The sequence below is a fragment of the Micropterus dolomieu genome, linkage group LG19 (assembly GCF_021292245.1).
Source record: "Micropterus dolomieu isolate WLL.071019.BEF.003 ecotype Adirondacks linkage group LG19, ASM2129224v1, whole genome shotgun sequence".
NCBI classification, from domain to species: Eukaryota; Metazoa; Chordata; class Actinopteri; order Centrarchiformes; family Centrarchidae; genus Micropterus; species Micropterus dolomieu.
Window position 1 is genome coordinate 23,859,587 of NC_060168.1, and position 24,823 is coordinate 23,884,409.

At 39.4% G+C, this 24,823-nt stretch overlaps 3 protein-coding genes across 7 annotated transcripts in view; 1 reads left to right on the forward strand and 2 right to left on the reverse strand.

The window, feature by feature from the left end:
* Window positions 1–951: 951 nt before the first annotated feature.
* Window positions 952–12,118, reverse strand: slc30a9 (solute carrier family 30 member 9). 2 transcript variants are annotated; one of them, XM_046031038.1, is made up of 18 exons: window positions 11,980–12,118; window positions 11,374–11,519; window positions 11,017–11,214; window positions 10,859–10,906; window positions 10,579–10,678; window positions 10,199–10,291; window positions 9,979–10,061; window positions 8,773–8,831; window positions 8,168–8,235; window positions 7,230–7,388; window positions 6,354–6,489; window positions 6,230–6,269; window positions 6,072–6,143; window positions 5,237–5,344; window positions 4,227–4,392; window positions 3,651–3,780; window positions 2,734–2,847; window positions 952–2,546 (listed from the first exon to the last, which is right to left on the reverse strand). In XM_046031038.1, exons 2-18 carry the CDS (start codon window positions 11,480–11,482, stop codon window positions 2,502–2,504), a joined length of 1,728 nt encoding a protein of 575 aa, XP_045886994.1. In that variant the 5' UTR covers window positions 11,483–11,519; window positions 11,980–12,118; the 3' UTR covers window positions 952–2,501. The 2 variants fall into 2 exon arrangements, with proteins under 2 accessions (XP_045886994.1, XP_045886993.1); XM_046031037.1 differs by having other exon boundaries at window positions 11,374–11,523.
* A 1,338-nt stretch (window positions 12,119–13,456) lies between these two features.
* gsr (glutathione reductase) lies at window positions 13,457–22,520 on the reverse strand. Of its 4 annotated transcripts, none has more exons than XM_046030094.1 (13): window positions 22,260–22,520; window positions 20,768–20,939; window positions 19,984–20,010; window positions 19,791–19,879; window positions 18,465–18,534; window positions 17,437–17,584; window positions 17,249–17,303; window positions 17,069–17,168; window positions 16,703–16,957; window positions 16,168–16,279; window positions 15,046–15,177; window positions 14,650–14,783; window positions 13,457–14,096 (listed from the first exon to the last, which is right to left on the reverse strand). In XM_046030094.1, the coding sequence occupies exons 2-13, from the start codon at window positions 20,915–20,917 to the stop codon at window positions 13,947–13,949; spliced, it is 1,422 nt and encodes a 473-aa protein (XP_045886050.1). In that variant the 5' UTR covers window positions 20,918–20,939; window positions 22,260–22,520; the 3' UTR covers window positions 13,457–13,946. The 4 variants fall into 4 exon arrangements, with proteins under 4 accessions (XP_045886050.1, XP_045886049.1, XP_045886048.1 ...); XM_046030093.1 differs by lacking the exon at window positions 22,260–22,520 and adding an exon at window positions 21,390–21,680; XM_046030092.1 differs by lacking the exon at window positions 22,260–22,520 and having other exon boundaries at window positions 20,768–21,045.
* LOC123957375 overlaps window positions 22,140–24,823 on the forward strand; it is a 7,401-nt gene continuing 4,717 nt past the window's right edge. The window contains exons 1-2 of the mRNA XM_046030091.1: window positions 22,140–22,301; window positions 22,680–24,804. Of these exons, the coding sequence (XP_045886047.1) occupies window positions 22,823–24,804 (1,982 nt within the window). The 5' untranslated portion in view covers window positions 22,140–22,301; window positions 22,680–22,822. The remainder of the gene's footprint in view (window positions 22,302–22,679; window positions 24,805–24,823) is intronic.

A 24,823-nucleotide genomic window follows, 5' to 3' on the forward strand; every position in this document is an offset into this window, starting at 1 on the left:
ACCCCAACTGTGTAGGTTTACTGCGCCCCCATCTGTGGGCTGCTGGAGACGAAAATTTGAAGAAAAAAAACAAGATGTATGAAATATTACCACAAAAAAGCCATTTTTTTTAAACATTCGCTTACAAAATAAATAAATTAATAACACTGACAGTAACGAATGTGATGTGCAGAAGGCTGATTGAAGATGTGTTTGGTGATCACCAGACGTGACAGGCGCGTCTCGGCGCATGTTTCTTTCATGATAATGAGGCAAATCAGCCCGAGGATCTGGTTATTTTCTTAATCAACGTGCACAAACGACCGATTCTTTCTCCGAGGAGGGGAGACATGAAAGGAAACACGATGGGCAGCGGCACTGGCACAACTGATTTGGGAATGGTATGACGAGACATGACACTGATATGCGCGCAACACCCAAAATGTTAAAACATTCAATGGTCAAAAACCTGCAATGTAGTTTCTCCGCATTGTCTCCGCTCTCCGGGCTCGGCGAAAAATTATTTCAGTCGAGTAGTCTAGCGTGGTCCAGCCGCGATGCTGTGCGTAATGTTTTGAATGGTCGGTCAATGCGCAGACTGGTTGGAAATGACTGTTTTTATTGACGTCAGCGTACAGGCTAGTGCCCCCCCTCTCTCTCATCCCTACAACTGCACCATCTAATGGACTTGGGTTTACATTCCAGTCAACCATCTGAGCTTCTAACAGAAAACAGGCCTCCAGGACGTGAATGGTGAACAAGTACCCGTTTACCGTTCCAGGTGCTTTTAAATACGCAAAGGTCTTCAGTGCATCCAATGCAAGGGTCATTCATCGGGGAGCTCATACATGACCCCCAACATGTTGACATGTTGATGAGGCAAGGCCAGTAATGTCCGTGATGTTAGTCACATACTATACATAAAACTACAAATGAAACCCAACTATATGACAGAAAAGGAAAGAAAAATAATTTAATAAATTATTTCAAATTTATTCCAACTCCTTAAGCAATGGTAACATAGTCATAACCAAATATTACACTATTAACACCTTCAAAAAATGTATATATCTACCCTCCCAACAAAGAGGAAATGACTCCAGCCCACCTCCTGAAGCAGAATAAATTGTTTAAGCAGGCAGGTGTGTCCCATACTGCAGCTCTGACAGTAATTGTAGAATGAAAAGTAAATGTTGTCTGTTTTACACAGATTACTCAAACACTGAACAGGAGATAAACCACTTGATAATTTGGTACACATACTGCACAGGGTGACATCCTCAATGATTAAAACAATGGCATGTTTATGTTGACAGCTGTTTGTGGAGCTCAACACTTCATTAAACCTGTTTGATTCGGGGCTGGTCGATTTGTTAGGAACATTTCTTCTTTACAGACCACTTATTTACACTGTGAGAGGGGCAAAGACACGTGCATGCCTTCAGTTCTTCACAGTACAATCAGTCATCTGCCGATCAGCTGCCAACCTCACAAGACAACCTGGAGAACATCAAATTCTGGAATTTGGAGCTGGCATACAACGAGAGAACGGCAAAGAGACCGATGCCTCTACCTATAATGTCATTTCTTTGCTTGAAGGATGCTCATTCTTTCCATTTGACCTTGTGTAAAAATTAACATGTTGAATAAATGGTTTAATTAATGTATTTGTTAGTTGCTTTTAACTTCATAATATCATAGGGATATGATGAATTCATGTGGTAATGCCCTGCTGTCTTTTTGCATAGGGTAATGCTCACTGATTGCTGCAGTATTTCACATCAGTTCACCCTTCAAATCTATCATACAAATGAAATGAAAAGTCTTAACAACTTTTAATTTTCATATTTCTCCTGTAATAGGAAAAAAATCTATTCAATGCTAATTCTGACTTCATTACAAGACCTGCAGCAGCACTTATCTTCAGTTCCTCAGTTTTTACATAAAGAAAAAATAATCTATTATTGTCTAGCTATTAAATATGCCTTGTTTGAATATGTAGCCCCTCAGGTTTCCTTTGCACTAATCAAGGAAACACCATTACTGTGGTTCAAGCATAACAGTAAAAGTACAAGTCTAGTAAATGACACTGGTCCTGTTGCTGATTTTGTTTATGACCCAAAACACATTCATGGAGGAATGTGAGTTCAAGTAAACAACCATTAGACTAAACTGCCATACCTACAACAGAGTTTTAAATTTCTCTTAAAATTCAAGGAGTTATGACAGTATTTAGCCTTTAACCAGAAACACCCACACACTTGAATGTTTGAGAGGATCTGTGGCAGGCTGAGTTCATGGAACTAAAGTTCAAGCAACACAAAGAAAGCACGATCATTGCCCAAACTCTGTCTTTGTATGTATGGTCTAGGGACTATTCTACAGTAAGACTTGTGCAGAGACGGAGGTTTGTTTTGAGGTGGTCAGGGTGGGACGCAGATTGCGGATGCAGGCGTGGCCCTCCTTCAGCCTTTTCCCTCTTGTGACAGCATGAGGTTCCCTCAGCAGAGACCCGTTGGGTATTACAGTATCTCCAAGTCCACATGACGAACCTCTGGGTTACGTTGCTACGGAGGAACCAAAAGGGGGTCAAATCAAATCTGACTTGTAATACTTATAAAATGCCTTTGCCATGCAGATAAATTCCAGTGAATAAATATAAGAAAACTATCCCGAAATGGCAAAAATAGGAGTTTCTAGTTATATTGTAGCATCGGCCAGACAATATTTTGGACAAGTTTAATATTTCATTACCTTGAGTTCTTTCTCCAAGCGGTCCACCTCAGCTCCCAGGGTATCAATGATATTCTCCCCGTGTTTCAGCATAAAGTTCTCCAGCTCCTCAGGGGTTTTCACCTGCTGAATTTCCTGCAGACAGAGAGAAAAAAAACACACACACACACACACACACACACTTTACATTAATATGGATGCCGGCTGAATTTGGCAAAAGCCAGAACACACTAGAAGACAAAAATAATTATGTTAAATAAAGTTATGTTCATGTTTGTCCAGATTCTCATAAGGAAAAATTCACAATTTCTGGATAGGACCACACCACCTGGACTGAAGCTCAATCAGGAGGCAACCGATTAAAACCTAAACCTCTGCATACTAAAGACAGTTGTTGTAAATAACAGCGCAGAATGCATACATGCTTGGTAAAAAAAAACAAAAAACTGCTGAGAGTGTATGATTCATTTTGAAAAATTATTATACTGTATATTATAAATAAAACCATAAATGTTAAAATGCATTTTGAATGTAGGTGCTCAAAATAGTAAAACACATTAAAATAAAATACATTTCAACCTAAAACCATGCTTCTTCCAATTATGTTTCCTTGTGTACTATGCAGCAGCAATCATGTACATCAACACATATAGTCGGGAAAATGACAACATTTTGTTCACTCTTTGAAACTCATGGCTGTGATGACAAATGGAAAAAAATGGTATTATGCTCTAATGACTAAAAGAATCTTTGTTTTAAATGGATCTGTGATTTGTTTCCTGTATCTGTCCTTGGCAATGGGGTTGTCAGCAACAAGCACAGGCAGAATGATTCATAATGCAGTTCAAACGCTTACAAAAGAAATGTATATTGTCCACCATACATCACAGTAATAAAAAGTAGAGAATGGTCAAACTTAAAAGTAGCAAAAGACTTACATTGAGGATTTGGTCAATGTCTTGTTTTTCCAGATAAGACCGTGTCACCACTCGGCCATCGAAGTCAACTTCAGCCTTGAAGCGCACTTTACTCAGTCCCAAATCGGTGGCCTTCACGTCGTGGATGGCCCTGTTCATAATAAAAATAAAGCATAGCAGGAAATCTAGGTAGGTAGAAAAATTATCATACTTTAACATCGTTACTGGATTTCTGTTACCACACATTGTGTTTATAATATAATGTGAAAACCTTCTTAAGAATGAAATGTACAATGAAACTGGTTACAAGATGTTTGTTACTTGCATTTGCATGTTCATGTTGTGCCCCATGCACTAAACTGAAACACTTTGCATTGCTCTGTGTATAGATGACAGTTGCATGTAAAGAACAGATGGTCTATTTTAAGCCTTTTTGTTGTCCATCAACATTAACAGACCTATAAACTGGCTCACATGGTGCTGTGTGGAGTCTGGATCTGGATTCACATGAAGGATTCCAGACCTGACATCAAGACCTGGTTTGTGTTTTACCGCCGTGCGTGTACAACAAGAGCGTGTCTCTGTTCATTTACTGACCTCACGGCGGGGTCGTTCTCCAGGAACTCTGTAAGCTTCTGTACACGTTCAGCCTGTATGGAGCGTCCCAACAGGGCCTCTGTGTTGGTGTAGATGAGGAAGGCTGAGACGGCGCCCAGCAATGTGCCCACGCCAATAGAACCCAGACTGTCAAAGTGCGGATTACCTTGAACAACAGAGGCAGCGAGGAAAAGGAAGTGAAGGAAAGAGAATCAGTAAAACTTTAGAAATCTGTGTCATTGCCAGCAGTGGAATGTAACTAAATATATTGACTCTGATTACTGTCCTTAAGTTTGAGTATTTCCATTTTCTGTTACTGCATACTTCTACTCCCCTACATTTTGAAGGCAAATAGTTACTTTACTAAAATAATCTTGACAGCTTTAGTTACTAGCTAATTCGCAAAGTCAGATTATTAATACAAAATATAATCAACTAATTAATTATAATGTATTTTAAGGGATTAAGCTACCTGGCAGTAAATAAAAAGTTAAAATTAACCCCACCTTTAAATTCAAGTGATGTACATATTAATTCATCAATAATTATAATCAATATAAAAACTAAATAAAACCAGTAATATAATGTAAATTATTCTTAAATGAGTCATTCTGCAGAATCAGTACTTTTACTATTTTAATTACAATCATGTTGCACTTTTATTTAAGTGAAATTCAGAATGCAGGACCTTTACTTGCAAGGGTATTGCCACAATATTGTACTGTATATTTACTTATGTAAAAGATCTGAGTACCTCCACCACTGGTCATTGCAAACATTGAAATTATAGACCAAAGTACAAAAACACAAGAAAGATTATCCAGAGGGTCATTTAGCATATCAATAGAAGAGTAATAAATCACAGTACACATAGAGAAGATAATCTAAAAGGAAGAAATAAAATTTTAACTCATTAATTGCAAGACTCAGGACAATAGGATAGATTGATCCTTTCCATGCAGGTGTTGGATGGGAGCTTGTGAACAGTGTCTCCATGTCTCTTTGTTTACCTGTGAGTGAGGTGAGCCCCATGCAGCCAGAAGCCATGATGACTCCTAATACAGCAGCAGCATCCTCCAGCAGCACTACGTTAGTACTGGGGTCTCGACTCTGCATTACTGCACACATGTAGCAAGGCAAGACCAAGCGATACACATGCACATTAATCGTATCTGAGATTCATCACACATAAAATTTACATTTGTCGTCAGATATGTGTCGTTGGCAGCCTGATGGCTATCTGATTTCCTACTCTCCTTCACAATACACAAATCAACTGAATGATGAATATGAACGACACACACAATAGGGGACAACTAGTGATTGTTTCTATTGTTGATTAAACGGTTGATTATTTTCTCTATCAAACGAGTAGTTGTTTGGTCCATAACATGTCAGAAAATTGTCCCCAAGTTCACGTTCTCAAATGTCTTGTTTTTCCAACAACCCAAAGATATTCAGTTAATTGTCATAGAGGAGTAGAGAAACCAGAAAATATGAATATTTATTTAATATTTACTTTTTTTAAAAACAATTACTCAAAACCATTAAATGATTATCAAAAAAGTTGCAGATTAATTTAATAGTTGACAACTAATCGATTCCTCATTGCAGCTCTAGTGTACAATGACAGAACACCTGCTTTCTTTTTACTCCAGATGTAAGAGTCATCTATATCAAACAGATGGTAGAAGTATTTGCCTAAAAAATAAACCTTCAGCCATTTCTGGGTATATTGTCAGAAGTGCAGTATTTTCTAAGAGTAGAGAGATCATACAGTACATGTTGATTGTAGACACTTGTATCACAAAACTAAACATTGTTTAGTAAGTAAGTTGTACATACCATATTCATAAAAAGATACTCCATTCTGGCGGGCACTCTTCTTTATCTCATTGATGGCTACTAGTAACGTGGCTGAGAAAGAAAAATGTTTCAGTACAAAATACACAGGCTATATCAAAATGTCATCAAAGACCAAGAACATAATTTTTATAACCTACCTCCTTCAGACACCAGAGAACCCGCCAAAATACAGTAAGCCTGTAACACAGAAACGTGACATATTGGATCCCTTTTATCCTTATATATCCAGTATCACAGTCAAGACTCAAGACAGACACTCACCCATAACAAAGATTCCATGGGTTCTGGGTGCAGCAATCCCATGATGCCATGGTACCAGGAGAGGCCAGCACCCATCATAAAAATGCCCACCCCACTGATGAGGGAGGCAATGTAGCGCATGTTAGAGAAGCCGTACCTGAAAAAGACATACGGTCTCTATTACAGCTGACCGATTCTTGCCCAATAACCACACACACATCTACCGTCTGCTCATACAGTATGCTGTTTGCAAAAGGGGTAACTTCTACAAAGTCTAAATCTGTAAATTGTAAAAAAGCCATTATGGAGCCATTTTACAGGATCAAATAGTCTAAATGTTTATGTCCTTTAACAGAATAATTTAGCTATTACATATCTATATGTCTGCAAAAGGGTGGTCTGGTAATTGAACTATAGTGATGTTTAATACTTGAACTAAATGCGCTGCTCTGTAAGATGATGACTGCAGGATCTGTGTCTATTACACACGTCTTCTCTTTGGTGTCATTATAGCCCTTTTTACAGGGAGATCCCACAATACTGCTGCACAGATGACCCGTCATCACGCCTGCTTTGCACTATTTTTTGTTTTGTTTTTAATACTGAACCAAACAACGTTCCAGAAGCCATAGACGGCACCTAGTGTGACGTAAAACATACAAGTCGGCCATTGCTTTTCAAATGATAATAATGGTGGTTAAGTGCTGAAGTGCTTTTGCCGTGTACATTTATGCCACTCTGCAAATGCAAGCAAAGCTGCTGTGCATTGTTTTGAACATGATATGAACAATGGCAGATTCGTGCAAACAAGTGTTTGTGTGATTGATTTGATGCTAACTGTGGCTAGAAAAAGACAGTTTGTTTCATCTTCTTTCTTGAACAGGTGTGGTTGCTTACGGGTGCCCAGCATCAGGGTTGCGGACAGATTGGCTGATTCCCAGGGCGAGCAGAGCCTGGTTGCAGGTGTCGGCCAGAGAGTGGATGGCTTCGGAGAACATGCTAGCTGATCCAGTGTAGACCCAAGCCAGGAGCTTAAAGAAGAAATTCAGCCCATTGCTGAGGACAAAGAAAACAAGTAGATGAAGCCACTTGTAGGGCAATGAAAAAGTGTGTCATCTAAAACACAACTTAGTGGTTCTGACAGAGGTCTTGTACATATTTAGCAGGTAGATTGTCGTGGACATGAAAACATAATTAGCTCAATAACAATGTGGCTGTTAAGTGTAGACAAATGTAGTAGTAAAAAACTTGGCTGGAGGGTAAAGTTAAACTGAATAATAATTCATGAAATACGACTACTCCCATTTTCCATTACATCAGTTTTCTGTTAATTGCAAATGATTTCAGCTTTTCTGTTTAGATGCTCCAGAATTTACACAGAGACTGGATCGCTTCTGAACTGAGCACTTAACTAACTGAGTCCTGTGAGCCCTTGTCGAACTGAAGGAAATGTTTGGCTGTTCATGTGACTGCACATGTCCTCGCTAACACAATCACCCTAATCCAATAGGCCAAAGCACCTCGTGTAAGACGAGGTACCATGCAGTTCCTAATCAAAATTTTCACAACTTTTAGATCTTAACTAGGGAGTATCATAACTCTACAGTGCAGGCTAATTCTTTAGAATACCAGATTTTTGTTCAGTTTCCCAAATGTTACACTCTGATGCTTATCAGGCATACTGGTTTGTAGTAACCCCGAGGACTCCTCTCTAATCCAATGCCCCCCACTGTGTGTGCTACAGCTTAGTAAAGTCACAGACTACAGAAAAACTTTACAGCAAAACCAAACAGTGTTCAGAAACAAGAGAGAACAGTGAGAGTATGAAAACTTACATGCAAATAGCAACCATGACCACCTTCCCAGGGCCTTGTAGAAATGTTGTCCTCTGGCCTGATCGAGGCTTTGTAAAACAAAAGTGAAATTTTGAGACACAGTATACATAATATGATTATTCCGCCATGTGCGCTATTCAGCATTTAAAAAAGAAAGAAGGTTGTCATGTCATTGCAGTGGAGTGGACATTATCTTCATGGCACAATAAATTTGCAACTAGCCTTCAACATGATATACACATGGTTTGGAATTTTATGCCCTGTTGTGACAAACTTAGACTGTTAACATTATCTCCTGAAGCATACTGTGGGGATACAAAACAAGCCAGTAATGTATAGAATATACCATGACATGCCAGAGAAGTGCACAACAGTACAGAAGTCATTGAAATCATCTCCACACCCTACAGTAAAGAGGGTGGACTGCATGAATGACAACAGATAATGACATTGTCATATAGATGCAGTGACCTCTGTAACAAAGGTCATGAACATACACCACTGGTTGTTATTAGGGCAAATTGGGCATGGTGACAGGAATATCCACATTACTGCCTTTTTTTCATAAAATCAAACAAAATGACAGACCCAAAAAAAGTGCTCACCTTAGTGTTTCCCCAAAAGTCTTTGTATTCCTTCAACAACTGTTGATTCCGAAAAATATCTGTAGGGAAGCAAACAAGAAACACAAACAAATGATGTCAACAATTCACAAACAAAATCATTAGTAACAATTGTGAAACAATCAGTAAAGTTAAAAGTTAAAAAAAGGAATATCTGCTACTGTCAAAGCGTGTAACTTGAGCTTGGATCTAACATTAAAAGAAATAGTTCAACATTTCATCTCAGCAACAGACTTAGATGAGAAGATCGATACCACTCTCATTTTTGTCTGTTAAATATGAAGCTATGGTGAGCTGCCAGTTATCTTAGCTTAGCCTAACGACTAGAGACAAGGGGAAACAGCTTGCCTGGCTCTGTCCGAAACTAACAAAATCTGCCTGCCAGCACCTCTTAACCTCACTAATTAACATGTTATATCTCATTTGTTAGACAGAAGTGTGAAAAGGCAGTTTTGTGTCAGACTATCTCTTGGCCTTGCCCAGTCACTTCCTGGAGTCACTGCTGGATACCTGGCAACTGTTTAGAGCAAAGTAAGAATCTAGCACATAACCCCTTGAAAAGGGTTTTATACTTGGGTTTTGTATGCGAACTAGGGCTGCATCTAACGATTATTTTCATTGTCAATTAATCTGTTGATTATTTTCTCTCATTAGCTGTCATCAGTGTTTCCCAAAGCTCAAGATGACGTCCTGAAATGTCTTGTTTTGTCCACAACTGAAAGATATTCAGTTTACTGTCAGAGGAGTAAAGAAACCAGAACATATTCACATTAAAGAAGCTGGAATCAAATCATTTTTCTTAAAGAAATGACACAAACCAATTATCCAAATAGTAGGACATTAACTTGATTGTCGACAACTAATCGATTATTCGATGAATTGTTGCAGCTCCAATAGGAACAAGATATAATGTGTTAATTTGTGAACTTTAGATATGTTGGTATATGTATTTTGTTAATGTTTTACAGTCAGGGGAGCTGTTTCCCCCTCTTTCTAATCTTTGTGCCAAGCTAAGCTAACTAGCTGCTGGCTGAAGCTGCATAATTAAAGTATGAAAAAAGTGGTATTCATCTTGTAGACCAGAAAGTGAAACTCAAAATGTTGAACCTTTGCTTTAAGACAGAATCTTAAGTATTATTACATGTTCACAAAGATGCACATCCATCCAGGGAAAAACCATACACCTACTCTCTTGGTACTCTCTCTCCACCTCTTTTCTGAGATTTATCTCTCGGGCTAGAGCTTCATGGCTTCCCCATACGTCTATTGCTCTAACAGCCACAAAGAGAAAGAGATGAATCAACAAAAGTTAGAGAACATTTCAAAAGTAAATTGATTTGGGGAGTAATTTGTTGGAAGACATAAAACATTGTAATAAATATTTAAAACAAAAGAGTGGAGAACTAACTTGGCCTCCACGTCTGAACGCAAAAAGACAGTGAAAGCCTCTGTGTCGTCGTGGGGGCTGCGTCTTCTGATCTTTCGAAGTTGTTCCAGATCACTGAGAAAACATAAGGGAAGGCAGTAAGAAAAAGATTTAAGAAGACCTGTGTTAAACGATGTTAAGCAGTCCTATCAGCTAATCACTACAGCACAGTTACTTATCAACTCAAAGTAATTTGTGTTGTGGTCTGTTAGCATCTCCGCTAGTACTTCTGAACACTGTTACACTGAACAGACAGTTAGGCATTCAATGACAATTCAGATTTGCAATGATGACAGTTTAGTGTTGCTAACTGTATTACATAAATTAACCATAAATGAATTAGTTTGGTGAACAGAAGTTACCTTGGTTTGAGGCAGAACTCATTCATGGCTCTAACTGCAGTGATAAAGTTGTTCTGAGTGTACTTGGGTCCGTATTCCCGTTTCTTCAGGACCGCCCGAACTGCATATGACAACAGAAGGAAATTATGATGCAAGGTTTTCAGCTGCATTCACTTGTCCTCATTCTTATGAAAGCCACCAAATCACCCCCACATTCTGCAGATACTAAAAGTACATGGTAAATCAAGAGTCTTATTAAAAATGTGTTATATGTAAAGCATGCACAAATGCTGTTCATTACCTTTAACTTGAATTGTCTCAGCTTTAGTCAGCCCCTGAGGTGTTGAACCTATAAAAGCAAATAATAAAATTTAATCAGAGAAGTAAACAAAAGTGAAATTCTTCTTTTATAAACATCTCAAAACTTCTGCAGTATACAGAAACGTCAACATTTCTCACTTGAGGAAGCTGCGGTGGCTTTCGCAGCAGCAGCCAAGACCTTTTCTGCTGATGGAGCATCACCTGATGCTGATTTTGGTGTACCATCTTTACTGTTGCCAGAGGTAGAATAGTACTGCACCTTGCCCAGCCCCAGAGAGGCAACACGACAGTCTGGAAGGCTGCACCACAAGCTATGTATGCCTCCACTCTGCCAACCTGTGCAACAGAATGAGTGGCAATAGCTGGTTTCTTCAGTTGTACTGCACATTAAACCAACACTACCGTTCAATAGAAACCAGAGTAGTAAGAGCCATTCTGTGTAAAAGATGTTGCTGTAGCTAACGCCTAGTAGCACTTCCCTAAGAGACTCCTCACCGTAGCGCAGCTGAGGGACCCTCGAGGACCGTTGTGACAGAGGCGCCCTGTGCTGCAAGGAGACCCTGCAGAAGACGTGCCATGGTCTGTGGGCCAGGCTGGGGAACATCCTCGCTGTAGCGGGGCTCGGTACTGAAGAGCAGGAACTAGCTATGCGGATTCACAGATGGCCAAGTTACTGTTAACGTTACGTTTCAGCTGTCCGCTTGTCAATGCAACCCAATTCAGACAGATTAACGCCAAGACACCGACTCTCAAGATCTGACAGTTTCATCAAGCGGTTGCATGGCTAACTTTAAACACAAACTCAAATAGTTAACAACGCTTATATTTATGTTCTAAGTGAAATGGCTGTCTTTGACAATCAGTTAGCCAGTCAAATAAATGCCTTTTCTGGTCGACTAACATTGACGCTGTAACTTACAGTAGTAACGTTACCGACCCTGGCGGTGAAGACACAAACTTGGCTAACCTAGCTAGCTAGCATCGTTAGCTAACATCGTTATCCGCCGTCAGTAACAAGTGCTGTGTAACACTTCGATTTACTCAAAAACAACTGCAACTTCCTAGTGAGTACAGATGAGGTTATTCAGAAAAAACTATTACCTTTCTATGGTGATGTTTGCTCTACATAATCTGTATCCATTTTGTGAATATTTGACCAAAGTGATGGTAACGCCGCTATGGACGTACTGTAAGTGCGAGTGCTACAAACACACACGTGACCTGTGACACACAAGTGATGTTGACGTCTTCTCGTGAGAGCGTTATCAGTTTCAGTCAGGTTTCAGTGTTATGCCAACTTGTATCGCGATATTATGTTCTAGTAATTACAAACAAGGTCATTTTATGGGTTAGGGTTAGACTTCCTGTCCGTGTCTTCTTTATGCTACTGTTTGTGTCAAATTATATCATGTACCATTAAGAAGAAATTATATACTAGGGGCTTTATAGTTTGATTAACAAAATAAAGAAAATATTTTTTTTTGTTAAACTACCATGTGGTGGAAAATTATAATTAATACCACAATATAAAAAGATTCCATTAAATGAGTCTTACATTATGAATCTTAATGTAGTAAAAGTATTGTCAGTAAAATCCAAAAAGTCAAATCAAAAGTAAAAATGGTCATTATGCAGCATAGTGTCCCCTGTCAGAGTACTGGATTACTATCATTGATTTATCAACATCTAAACTGCATTTCATTGTTGTGTAGATGTTTACATTTTGATCATTGCTTTAGGAAGTTTAATGTGTAATAATGCGTCATATTTTATAAATTGCTCATATGTCTTGTAGCCTATCTAAAACCATAAACGGTAAAGTAACTTTGGCTGCCAAATAAATATAGTAAAGTATAAAATGTTACCATCTGAACTGAATTGGAGCAGAAGTATAAAGTATCAGAAAATTAAAAGTAATGTGCAAGTATCAGTGATGTTCATTGGTGTTCAATGTAGTGAGTCCCTGGGACCCACGGGTGGTCATTTGAGTGGGTCACAGCGATGTTTCTTTTATTTCTACGTTTTCAATATGGATTTGTTCACAATTTAGCATTATCAGGGAAGAAAAAGGGTACGTTCCCCAGCAACTTCACTTAAGTACCTCAAAACTGTACAGTACTTAAATGTTTTTAGTGATTCATCACCATAAATGTTTTTCAAAAGTCTCTATACATTTCTATTAACTAATCTCATATGGAAATAGATCCACCACCCTAGTGTATCTGTGTGCATATAGTGTGTGTGCACGCTAGTTAAAACATCTGCTAGTAAATAGCAGGGTAAATAGTCTGTCTTTTTTTAGTGCTGAAATAGTGTCATACTTTAAAAAAAACAACAAAAAAACACTACTTAGTTTCATCACCAATAATACAATCTGCCAAGAGTGTTCTTGAAGCAGAAATACAGCTTCCCTCTGCGCAAATATGAGAACGTTTAGGTTTACACTTACACAAGTAAACAATTCATTGCCCAACCCAATTATTAACAAAGATACGGAAGGCCACAAGTGCGGAAGAGTGTTACAACATCACCAAAATTTACAAAATGTCACAAAATGAAGAGAAAGGAATCCCAACAATTAAGAAAAAACCTGCAGATTTATTGAATCTTTAGAACAGTACAGTGAATATGTTATGACCTTGCATTGGTAGTAAATATGTGCCTTAAGGAGCAGCAGTGTTTGTAATATTCATCTGACAAATGACTGACAAATCAAACACATACACTAGGAGAGAGGTTGTTTGACTTCCCATGCAATCACCTGACAACACTACCTGCAGATCCATCACTTCCATTTCACAATCGTTAAGATGGAATCCGGAATATTCAATCAATAATCAAGACCTACAATACAGTTTAAGAAGGCCATAACCCGGTCTTGGTCCATTTAGGTAAAAATTAGAAAAAATGAAACACTGCGCACCAGTAAGGTCACTTAAATGAGAGAATATGGAAGTATGCAGTTTTAGAAAGCAAGTCGTCAAGCTGTTGCGGGATTAGTACAGAGGAGTGACTCTGTCCTGGTATGCTGGTCATAAAAGGAAGCAAGGGGGGAGTTAGTGTTTGCATTAACGCATCGTGACAAACTCCTCAGATGAGGTGGGGTGAATGGCAACAGTCTTATCAAAGTCTGCTTTGGTAGCACCCATTTTGATCGCAACAGCGAAGCCCTGCAGCATCTCATCACAGCCCAAGCCTTGCATGTGCAGGCCCACCACCTGGGGAAAAGAGACAGTTTAGTCTTTGAAAATCACTGCAGCCGTTATAATAAGTACCCTTTCAAAAAGGTTTTATATAAGAATTTAGTGTTAATCTTTGGTGTTAACATTCCTCCTGCCTCATCTACTTCTACTTCAGTAAGCTGACTTCTTATATTTCCCAGTATGACTTTCAAGAACCTGCAGATATTGGGTGTGAACATGCCGACATCAGCTTCTTATGTAGCATGTACAGGTGGAGAAAACTACCACTTACAACTTAGTAAGACAACCAAAGCTAAGAGACACCCCTCATATGCAAAATGTGATGCATTCTGTGGGTAAATTGCATTCTGGACTTCATCATGCAACTCTTTGTGCATTAACTATGATTTCTCTCAACATGAATGCTGATTACAATCTCGGTGGGAAATGGTACATCTAGACAGAAGCCTCTGCGTTTTTGTTTAGAGATTTTTAAGAAAGTTAAAAAAAAAGTATTTCTGATCTATAAAGTTTTGATCATTTTCACCAACTGTAAACAGCTGTAATCCAGAGAACAAATGACTCCTACCGTCTCCTCCTTGCCCACACACACCAGCTTCATGATGCACTGACTCTTCCTGCTCGTGATGGCGTGATACATTGGAGTGAAAGAAGTCTTGTAGATCTTCACGTTTTCCTTTCCTCTGGATTTAATGGCCTCTTCTGTAACAAACACAAAAGGTAAAGCATTTGAATTCTTGTCCTACTGATTAAAACTGGGATTAATTTTAATTTTGTAATTAATTTTTTAATTTTAATTTACGTAAGCTTTCATACAGAGTAAGTTACAGGATGTACAAATAGTAAAATAAGTTTATATCACCAACTTCACAGCGTTACAACAAAGGATTTAGAAAAATATTGATTCTTAAAAATCTACACAGCAATACTGGATATAGAAGAATAAGTACAAACTACTATTCACCTTCTGTGAGGCCCACTGTTCCGATGGGTGGGTGGCTGAACACCACTGTGGGAATAGTAGAGTAGTCCAACTTGGAGTCCTTCTTGCCCTCAAACAGTCTGTGTGCCAGCTTTCTGCCTGCAGCAATGGCAACTACCCCAACATACAACACAACATGAAAGTGCAACTCTGAATAAGCATAAGCATTTCAGGTGCCTACTAAGGCAAAGCTTTATTCTCAAACTGGAAAACTACAAAGCAACACTAATTTTCCACAACTTCACCTACTTTCCTATGGTGCACGGAGTAGAACAGAAGTCTGAAGAGGTCAAAATGCCAGTAAACTTATAAAGAACAGCTTTATTGTGAGACCAACACATTTATAAAATCTTAGCTATAAAACAGCTAATACTTTATTTTCCTGTTGTTAACTATAACTACAGGTATTATGTATAATAGATAGCAGCAGCACCACAGAATTGTGCAGAGAAATTACATATTTACATCAATGACAATTCCAACTGCTCTTTGTTGGATATCATTGAAAGAGACAGGTTACTAGATTTGTTGAAAGCTATAAAGATTACATTTTTAGTCATATCATGGTATGAATGTTTTTGATTCAAACACACCCCATGTTTTGTTGGACCCTGTGCCACGGCTGAAAAGTTGTCTTTGTTGCGTTTATGCAGTTCGATTTATTTAATATACCGTATAATTACAAGTTTTATACCCAGGCACTGTGAACAGGGCAGACATGCACCAAAGTAGCTCATTTTATGGACAGATTTGCATTTTCTGGCAAGATCAGTGCAGTTATTTGGAGCCACTAGTGTTCAAATGTGACTTTAATAGACACTAAATAAAGCTAGAGTCCTCACCTGTTCAAATAAAGTGCACTCAACATCTTATGTTCACCTGAAGACGACTAAAAATGTATCTTGTGAATAGACCAGTAAACTCAATTTCAAATCAAATACTCAATATTAAAATACCTCTTTGGCACAAAAAACAATTGTAGAGATATTAAAGATGGATTAAAAAAAATACTATTGAAGCCTTTACTCAAGAAACTGACTGACATGACTAAATAGTTTTTAAGCAACATTAATAAAATTATTTAAGTTAAGTGCAACTCCCTACCAGGTGTGAGAAGAGCTTTGCCACAAACGTCCCCCACAGCGTAGATCCCTGGTCGGCTAGTGTTCTGAAACTCATCCACTATGATATGGCCTTGTTCATCTGTATCCACACCCTGCAAACAGCGAGAAAAATTGTTTTGTAGTTATTATCAATTAACTAAAACCTATTATATATATACACATTTTAGAATATATAGCACTACACTCTTCACCTCTCACAAACTAACAAAGACTGTTATATGACAGTTGTCTAGTCTTGTTCCCAGATTATCCCTAATCACTGATTTAAGAAGATCCCAAGCTTAGTTTATTTATTGGCTTTTTACATAAAACAAGGTGTTAAATTATGAAATATTTAACACAATAGTGTGTTGTTCTTTCAGAAAGCTACTTTTTTTGTACACTGCCATTCAATTATTTTGTCTGTCTAGGAACATGTCCCTACATTTTTGTCTTCGATGTTATATGTCGTTACATATGCACATTTTAGCTTAAGCATCATAATGAGAACTTTGACAAGCAAAGTAGACTGTTACCATCTCGCCGATGTTCAATCCAGAAATGTTAGGCTGCCTGCCGATGGCCCAGAGAAGGCAGTCCACTTCCTGGATGGTTCTGATCTTCTCCTCGTCATTCTTCTTCTCTGAATCTTTGGTGACAAGCGTCACCTCCAGCCCTCTGTCCGTTTTACACACAGACTTCACCTGAGAATTCTTCCACAAATCCACACCAGAGTTTTGCAGTTCTTTGGTGCAGTTTGTGCTTATGAAGCTGTCAAAGTTCCTCAAAACCTACAGAGTGAATATGAGAGTACATGGAGACCCAGTACATGTATTTTCATTACCGCATGGCTGCACACTTTTGAAAATCTTAATTTAGTATTCAGCTGATGTGTTTCTTACTCCTGCCTGTCGAATAATGAGGGATGTTTTGGACCCCAGGGTGGAAAGGATGCCTGCCATCTCCACTGCAATATAACCCGCACCGACAATCACACTGCGCCTGTTGAAAAAACAGAACTTTTAATTATAGGCACAAACTTTAAACATGGTATAAACACTGAAGAAGATATATATGCTTACTTTGGCAGAGTTTCAAGTTCAAAAAAACCATCACTGGTAATGCCCAGACTTGCCCCTGAAATGATAAATAAACACAATATTTTGCACAATTTTACACTTTTATAAAAGTGGTCTTATCTGATTAATAGATTAAATAAAACAACTGTGCTAAACATAAAGATGATTTACCTTTTCCAAGTATAACTTACCTGGAACTTCAGCATCACTCATAACAGAAGGCTGCCCTCCAGTGGCGATGAGGATGTGAGGCGCTGTATACTTTCTTCCATTGACCTCCACAGTAGGCTCAGGATCACCTGTGAACCTGGCATGACCTTGAATAGTTTGGATTTTAGCCTGCAATGGAGCAGATGTCATTATTTTCCATGCAATTACTTTCTTTCGAAAGAGCTATAAATAAACGAAACAAGTCAAAAAAAATTTTAGTTTAGTAGTAGATCAGTGTATTGCAGGGGCGGCTGTGGCTCAGGAGGTAGAGCAGGTTGGCGGTTCAATCCCGGCTCCCCCCAGGCTACATGTCGAAGTGTCCTTGAACCCCGAACTGACATTGACATTGACATATGTTCCGCCAGTGTATAAATGTGTGTGAATGTTAGTTTCTGTTTGAGCACTTAGGCTCAGTGTTTGAATGGTGAATGCAGATGTAGTGTAAAAGCGTTTTGAGTGGTCGAAAAGACTAGAAAGGCGCTATACAAGTACGGAGCATTTACATCAGGGTTTTCAAAGTCTGGGACTGTGCAGGGGCTTTGTCTGAGGCCTCCCCAAAGTCTGGGACTGAGCAGCGGCTTTGTCTGAGGCCTCCCCTCAGACAAAGCTTGGAAAAGAGCGCCCCAGCACACACCCTTAGTTTACTTGCTTAGTTTCACGCAATTCATGGATACCTGTGAGATCATGGTCTTGTTATTTGATCCCATAGACACTCAACAATTGAACCGAGACACCCAATATTGCTGACCTAATATAGGGTTTGTCCAACGGCATTTATTAGGTTCTGACTCTGGGGAAAAACAGTAAACTTCCGACACTACTATATCTCTGAACTATCTCTTTAACCAAATCACACATTTAGGTTATTCTATGTGATCGCCTTTTGATAACTAATGGAATATTTTTTCACTTCCATTGACTCAGCCTCCCCAAAAACAGTTTGGAGCTCTATATAATAACAACACAAACAACAACTGAAATAACAAAGATCATATGAATAGGAACTTACTTTGTCAAGATTGTTGCGATAAATGCGATTTAGGTGACCGACATAAGCATCCCTTTTGGCCTTGAGATTTCTGCAAAGACAAAATTTGAACAAAGTATGTACGCGTGTTTCTAATGGTGGAGTAAAAAAACTATTATAAAAAATAAAAAAATATTTTATATATATATATATATATATATATATATATACATATACATATACATATACACACACACACACACACACACACACACACACACACACACACACACACACACACACACACACACACACACACACACACACACACACACACACACACACACACACACACACACACACACACACACACACACACACACACTCAAGTCAACCCAGCAATACATATGTAATGTCAAAACAAGACTGATAAAAAAAAAACACCAGATAACCCCATATGTGAAGATAAAAATACTGGCATTAAATTGTTTTGGAGTAATAAAATGTTTTACATTCAGTGGTGCGATAAAAGTTTGACATAAAAAGTTTAATTGTTCAACTGTCTTCATGCTTTCATATTGTCTTAAAAATCAAAAGCTGCTATATACACTATGGTACTACAGAGTATTTTGTACCCTTATGTTAAACAAATAACACATATATTAGTGCTGGGAAAGACTACAAAAGCATCATGTCACAACATGAGTATTATTATTAGATATTTGATGCCGTTTTATGGAAACTATATTGCATTGTCTATTCAAATTTATAACCAATCCTGCTGCTATAAGGTATATGAGCTGGACAAAATAACACAAATGCATTTTAATATAATGCAACCTGACACAATACAAACTTTAGCCAAATACAGAGTTGAGTCAACGGTTTTGACACAGTTTCAAAAAAGTTGAAACAGAAGCTTCATACACACAGCATTTGCTGCAAAGATATGTTGCAACATTGGATTAAACAGGTTTTTAATGAGACCTTCTAATATATACTTTTTTCAATAGTGTAAAGAATGAAAATAATTGAAATACCATTATTAACTGTGTTGCACGCACAATATGGAAGTACTCGGACAGCTGGACACACTTTTAATTAAACCCATACAGGTATACTATACCCATACAGCCACTCCTTCCAAAAGCTTATCTTTAACAATCACCTGAACCGCAATATGTTGTGCACAAACACAGAGAAGTGGACTAAAGTGAAGCAACAGAAGACACGAGAAACTGAGAAGTTGCTAAGAAATGGATACCGCTTTTTTCCAGGAAACACCATACAGGGTTTCAACAGAGCTCATTGTACTTGCACCAAAGACTGAAAAACAAAAAGAGGACAGAAGCAGAAACTGTAACTTACTCCCAACTGAAACGAACATTTCCAACGTCAAAGCCGTAGTCATTGTGATCATGAAGGTACTCAGCATGAACTGCAGCATTCCACATAACCTGTGAAGAAAGGTAAAGACACCATCTAGCCATCTAGTGAACTTTGATGCAAATTAAAAATGATTATTAGGCCTATTACAACAAGAATGGAAAGAAAATTGTACCTTCTTGGGGACACAGCCAACATTGACCTGGAAAACATTCGAACAGAGCAAATTAGTTCAGTGTAAACTTGATCAAATAGGGTTCACGCACGTGTTAAGTTAAAAAGAAAATACTTCAGACACCGCAGATGCCTGAACCTTTTATGCAAATTTTAAAAAAGGTGCATAAATTGGGTTTGGCTGGATTTAACCATTGCTTAATCCCTTTTTTACATGGTTGTATGTACATAATAATGTTATATGAGCTTTTTTAATCAGGCAAATTAATCAGATAAATTGTATGAGCTTTTTTAATCAGGCAAATTAATCAGATAAATTGGGGTTTCAATGGTTTGGGACCATATCTCTTCTGATCAACTTCCCTTACTGTTAGATCAACTGAAAACACATTAATATGAATACCAATAATATAATGCTTTCCAAATACAACAGTCTTATAATAATAAAACTAGAGTTATATGCAGCTATTTGCCCCTATTGCATCCCTTGTGCACAGACTAAATTTCACCTGTTGCAAAACTTACAACATATAAGTCTAGTTGGATTTAATGAAGGGCTTATAGTTTTTCCCAGGGTTAACTCTTCTACTTACTTGAAATGTAAAGGCTTTGTCACTTATATATGTTATAGATTGGATGTTAGCTTCAGTGTGTTAAGGCTAGGGAAGTACTTATCGGCCAACAATGTTTGTTGTACAGAAAACTCCCACAAAATGAGTCCGGAGGCTTCGCGGTGACATGTGTATGAAAGCTGCAGAGGCAACAGTGGTTTTATTTTTACTCACGCAGGTACCTCCGAGTTTGTGGCTCTCGATCACGGCGGTGGCTGCTCCGAGCTCCGACGCTCTCCGAGCACCGGCCAGACCTCCAGACCCGCCGCCGATCACCAGAAAGTCGAACCGGGCTGTCTCTGTTGCCGACGGGTCTGAGGCCATGCTGCGGCGGATAACTCCGTGTCTGAGAAGAGACGAGAAAAGTCGCTTTCTGAGGACAAACGAGCAGGCAGCTTGCGTCCGGGTTAGTTGGATTAATATTGCCATAATCAGGAAGCTCGCAGGCGTATATGTCTGACAAACGGGGAATGGGAGGGTCAAGCGAAAGCCACTGCTGTGTCATTATGAATTGCAACAATGGTGTGCAAATCCCAGAAACTGTTTTCACAATAGTCATGGTGATCCTCACATGAGCTACAGTACGAGGGTTACAATAACAGGTGTAAATCAGAGCAAATACTGCAACAAGAATTTGATAACATCTACAGATATGTTAAAGGCATTTAAGCACCGTGGCTTCTAAATGAAAAAAAACAACAACTAACGTTACAATCAAGAAAGTACTACGAAACAGTGAATACTCTCCAGTATAGTCGAGTATTTGTTATAAAGAAAGAGTATTAACGTTACTCACCTTGGTAAGGCCAGTGACACAGAGATGTTAGGAAGCAGTCTGCAGATTCTTATAAACAGCATGTTTTCCTTTGTTTTAGGGCATTTCAATTTCAATTACCCACAACGTGCAGTTGTTTATCTCTGATCGGTCTGTGGTCACACTCAGCTGTGAAGGCCTGTGGTTGGACTTCATTATCACATCACAAAAGCTTTAAACCACTTCCTGTGTCACTGGGTGAACTCTCAATAATACAGACCCATTAAACCAGCTGGTGGGAGCCCCTGCTGCCCGCCTGTCTCTAAGACAAGTACAAGTGTTGTGTTTGGCCATTTAATTATGAAACTGCACCGCCGAGTTTAAAATTAATATTGTGATAGATGGAGGAAGTTGTCACATTTGAGGGCGTGAATAACGTAGATGCCCAATCAAAGCATTACGTGGTTTGTGTAGCAGATTTTTAGAATTTAGCGTAAATAATAACGGCACGTATAGGGGGATTGTCTGTTTTTTCTTCAAGAATAGCGGCTACGCTGCACCCAGCTCGCCACTTGTCAAAAACAAAATAAAAAGTTTAACTTCCGGTCATGACTTTCAAAATTATACTTCACTCTCATACCAACATGCACCACAATATTGTTTAGTAGCATACAGCATGTTTAAAAGAAATCACGTACAGTATATATGGAGGAATTATCGAAAAAGTAAGAAACATCTATTGATTAGAGGGTTACGATTTTGATTATTTACTATTATTTTGAAGGCCAGAGCAACCTCTTTCCGGAATCGTCTTCGCTAGCTACAGATGGCTAACTCCAAGCTAAAGCAAAGCGGCTCGGTTGGCTGCGGCGACGAGCGTTAGTATCACATCAACAGAAAGGATTTACTCACTTGAAAACACATCAAAACGCTGTTATACAACACTCCAATAAGGTACGTGTGTGGGATTGGACTCTTTTGGAAACCTAAACAGTTGAAATACGGGCCGTCGTCTTTGCGAGTCTCCTGTTGTGGTGTCAGGTAGGGCCTTTTTCCTGTGTTCAAAGGAAAACAGCCCGGGACAGCAGTAGGAAAATGCAATTAGAGATGACTGATTTCAGTTTAGTTCAACTGTATGTGTCTCTTGCTATACTTGGAATCCGTGTACAGGTAATTAAACCGCTTCGGGCGCAGAAAATGCTGCATGAGCTGTGGGTGAGGGGGGAGGGGCTTTATGGGCCTTGTCTGTGTGTCAGCAATGTAACGTTACCCCGTGAGGTTTATCCACTGACTTCACCGTTAAAGCATTTTTTTCTTATCTGCTTTTTACAGGGGGAGCTGTCTCATTTGCCGCTTCACCAGCCTTCTCTGATGAATGAAAGCCCTTGAAGATGGAGGTTTACTCTACCCTATAATTGTAGCCTTTGTATTTGTGGGACCTGCTGCCAGTTGACCAGTGGACCTCACTTCTCAACATGAAGCCTGTCAGCTATCAAAGCATGCCATCGTCTGTGAACGGTGGACACCCGAATTTGGCTTTGGATCGTGTATTGAGCACGTCAAACGTGATGTATTGTGACAAATGTGGATTTGCATCTACAGACGCAGCAGTGTTCAAGAAGCACATGATCGAGCATATGGGGACGCGGTTTTACTGTTTTTATTGTAACAATGTCTCATTCAGTGAGGCAGAGTTAAATGCTCACCTGAAGCAACACACTGCAAAGTATCCTTTCAAATGTCCCCACTGTGGACAGGGGTATATGAGGAGGCTGTGCCTTGTGAAGCACATTGATCGTTTGCATAGTAAAAGCATTAGTCAAGGACCTGCTAAGCCTGGCACCACAAAAAATTCACATATTCCTGTCTCCAGTGCCTTACCAAGTGTGCCCTCTGCTGATCCATCATCTCTTCTACCAGCTGTTCGGGTAAAAATACCTACCCCGAGTGCAGCTGCAGTCAGACTGGGTAAAGATGAACAGAGGGGGAAAACACTGGACGCAAATGCATCAAATGCCACTAATGGTAATGCAGAACTTTATACCCCTTTGAATGGACTCATTCAGCACAACAGGGCCCTAACGGTCTCTCTTCCAGAGGAAGTAACTATCCCTGCTGGGTGTTTGGTTGAACTTGTTGAGGTGAAAACTGTCAATGGGACAAAGGAGCTAAAGCTGAGGCTCGTCTCTCAACAAGAAAATGAGTCTGTGATAAAAGACACAAGGACCACAGTCTCTCAAAATGCTGCACTGGGTAAGCCACTCTCATCCACATTACATTATCCAAACACTGTGAAGTCTATGAGTTTGGGGACGTGCACCATTAACAGGAAACAGTGTGAAACAAAGACTCTGAATGTGGAGCGTCCTGCTGTAGTCCCAGCCAATATCTCCAAAAACCTCCAGAATCAAGTAAGCAAAGACAAAGGTGGATTGAAAAGAACGTCACAAGAAATAATCAACTTGGAATGCCACACAGTCGTCCCAAACAAGGTTCCCAAAAGCATCCTGAATCCTGTAAGAGAAGGAAATAGTGGGATCAAAGTTACACAGAGAGAACCTGTGAACCATAATGCAGCTCCGCCCACTATTACCTCCGTCAGGGTTGTCAACAGGTTGACTAGCACCCCGCATCCACAAAACATGGGAGCTTGTGTTTCTCAGAGAGCAGTGGATGAGAGAAAGACTTTAATTCCAGAGCATTCCAAGAGCATCCCACCCAGGAGGTCAAGTGAAATAAAAAGCCTTCCTCAAGATGTGTCGGTGTCTGTTAAGATGGAACCCGGGGAGATCTGCCCTAAGAACAGCACTTCAAAAATAAGGAAAGAGGCGATAGGCTTGAACCAGCAAAGTTTGAAATCAGCTTCTCCATCCTTGAGTGTTCCCATTGCTGCAGCGGCCCAAGCAGTTTCAGTTTGTAAGGATAATGTTGCAAATCCATCCTTTTCATTACCCAGGACTGTAACTGAGCCCTCATCAGTCAAAACACCTGTGCTTTCTAATCGCACAAATTCTAAGATCTCAACTTGGAACCAGGAAGTCGGATCCAATGAGAGAGCTGGAGAGGGAGATGTGCCTGAAAGTTTTCCGGTCATCTCTTCCGTGTTTTCATTAAGTCAACAACCGGAGGACGTGCAAGGCTCCATTCAACCACTGGTAATGGCTCTGCGTGGTATAGTGATGGATAAAAGTAACAGTTCTGGTGGTACAACTCGAGAGCATACCAGGATAACAAACAGCACAGAGCAGGTGAAGGAGGCGCCGACATCAGGGTACTGTTCTCAGGTGGCCACAAAAGAGAGAGCCTTCACCCGCGACCTTCTGTTGACAGAGCTGACCAGTGAGTCTGTAAAAGTAGAGGAGCATGATAAGGGTATTCAGCACCCTCATGCACTGCCCCACAACCTAACCAATGTCAAGGTGGAAAAAAAGAGCACTACGCCAAAAGACAATAATAAATGCAGTCACACCTTCCAC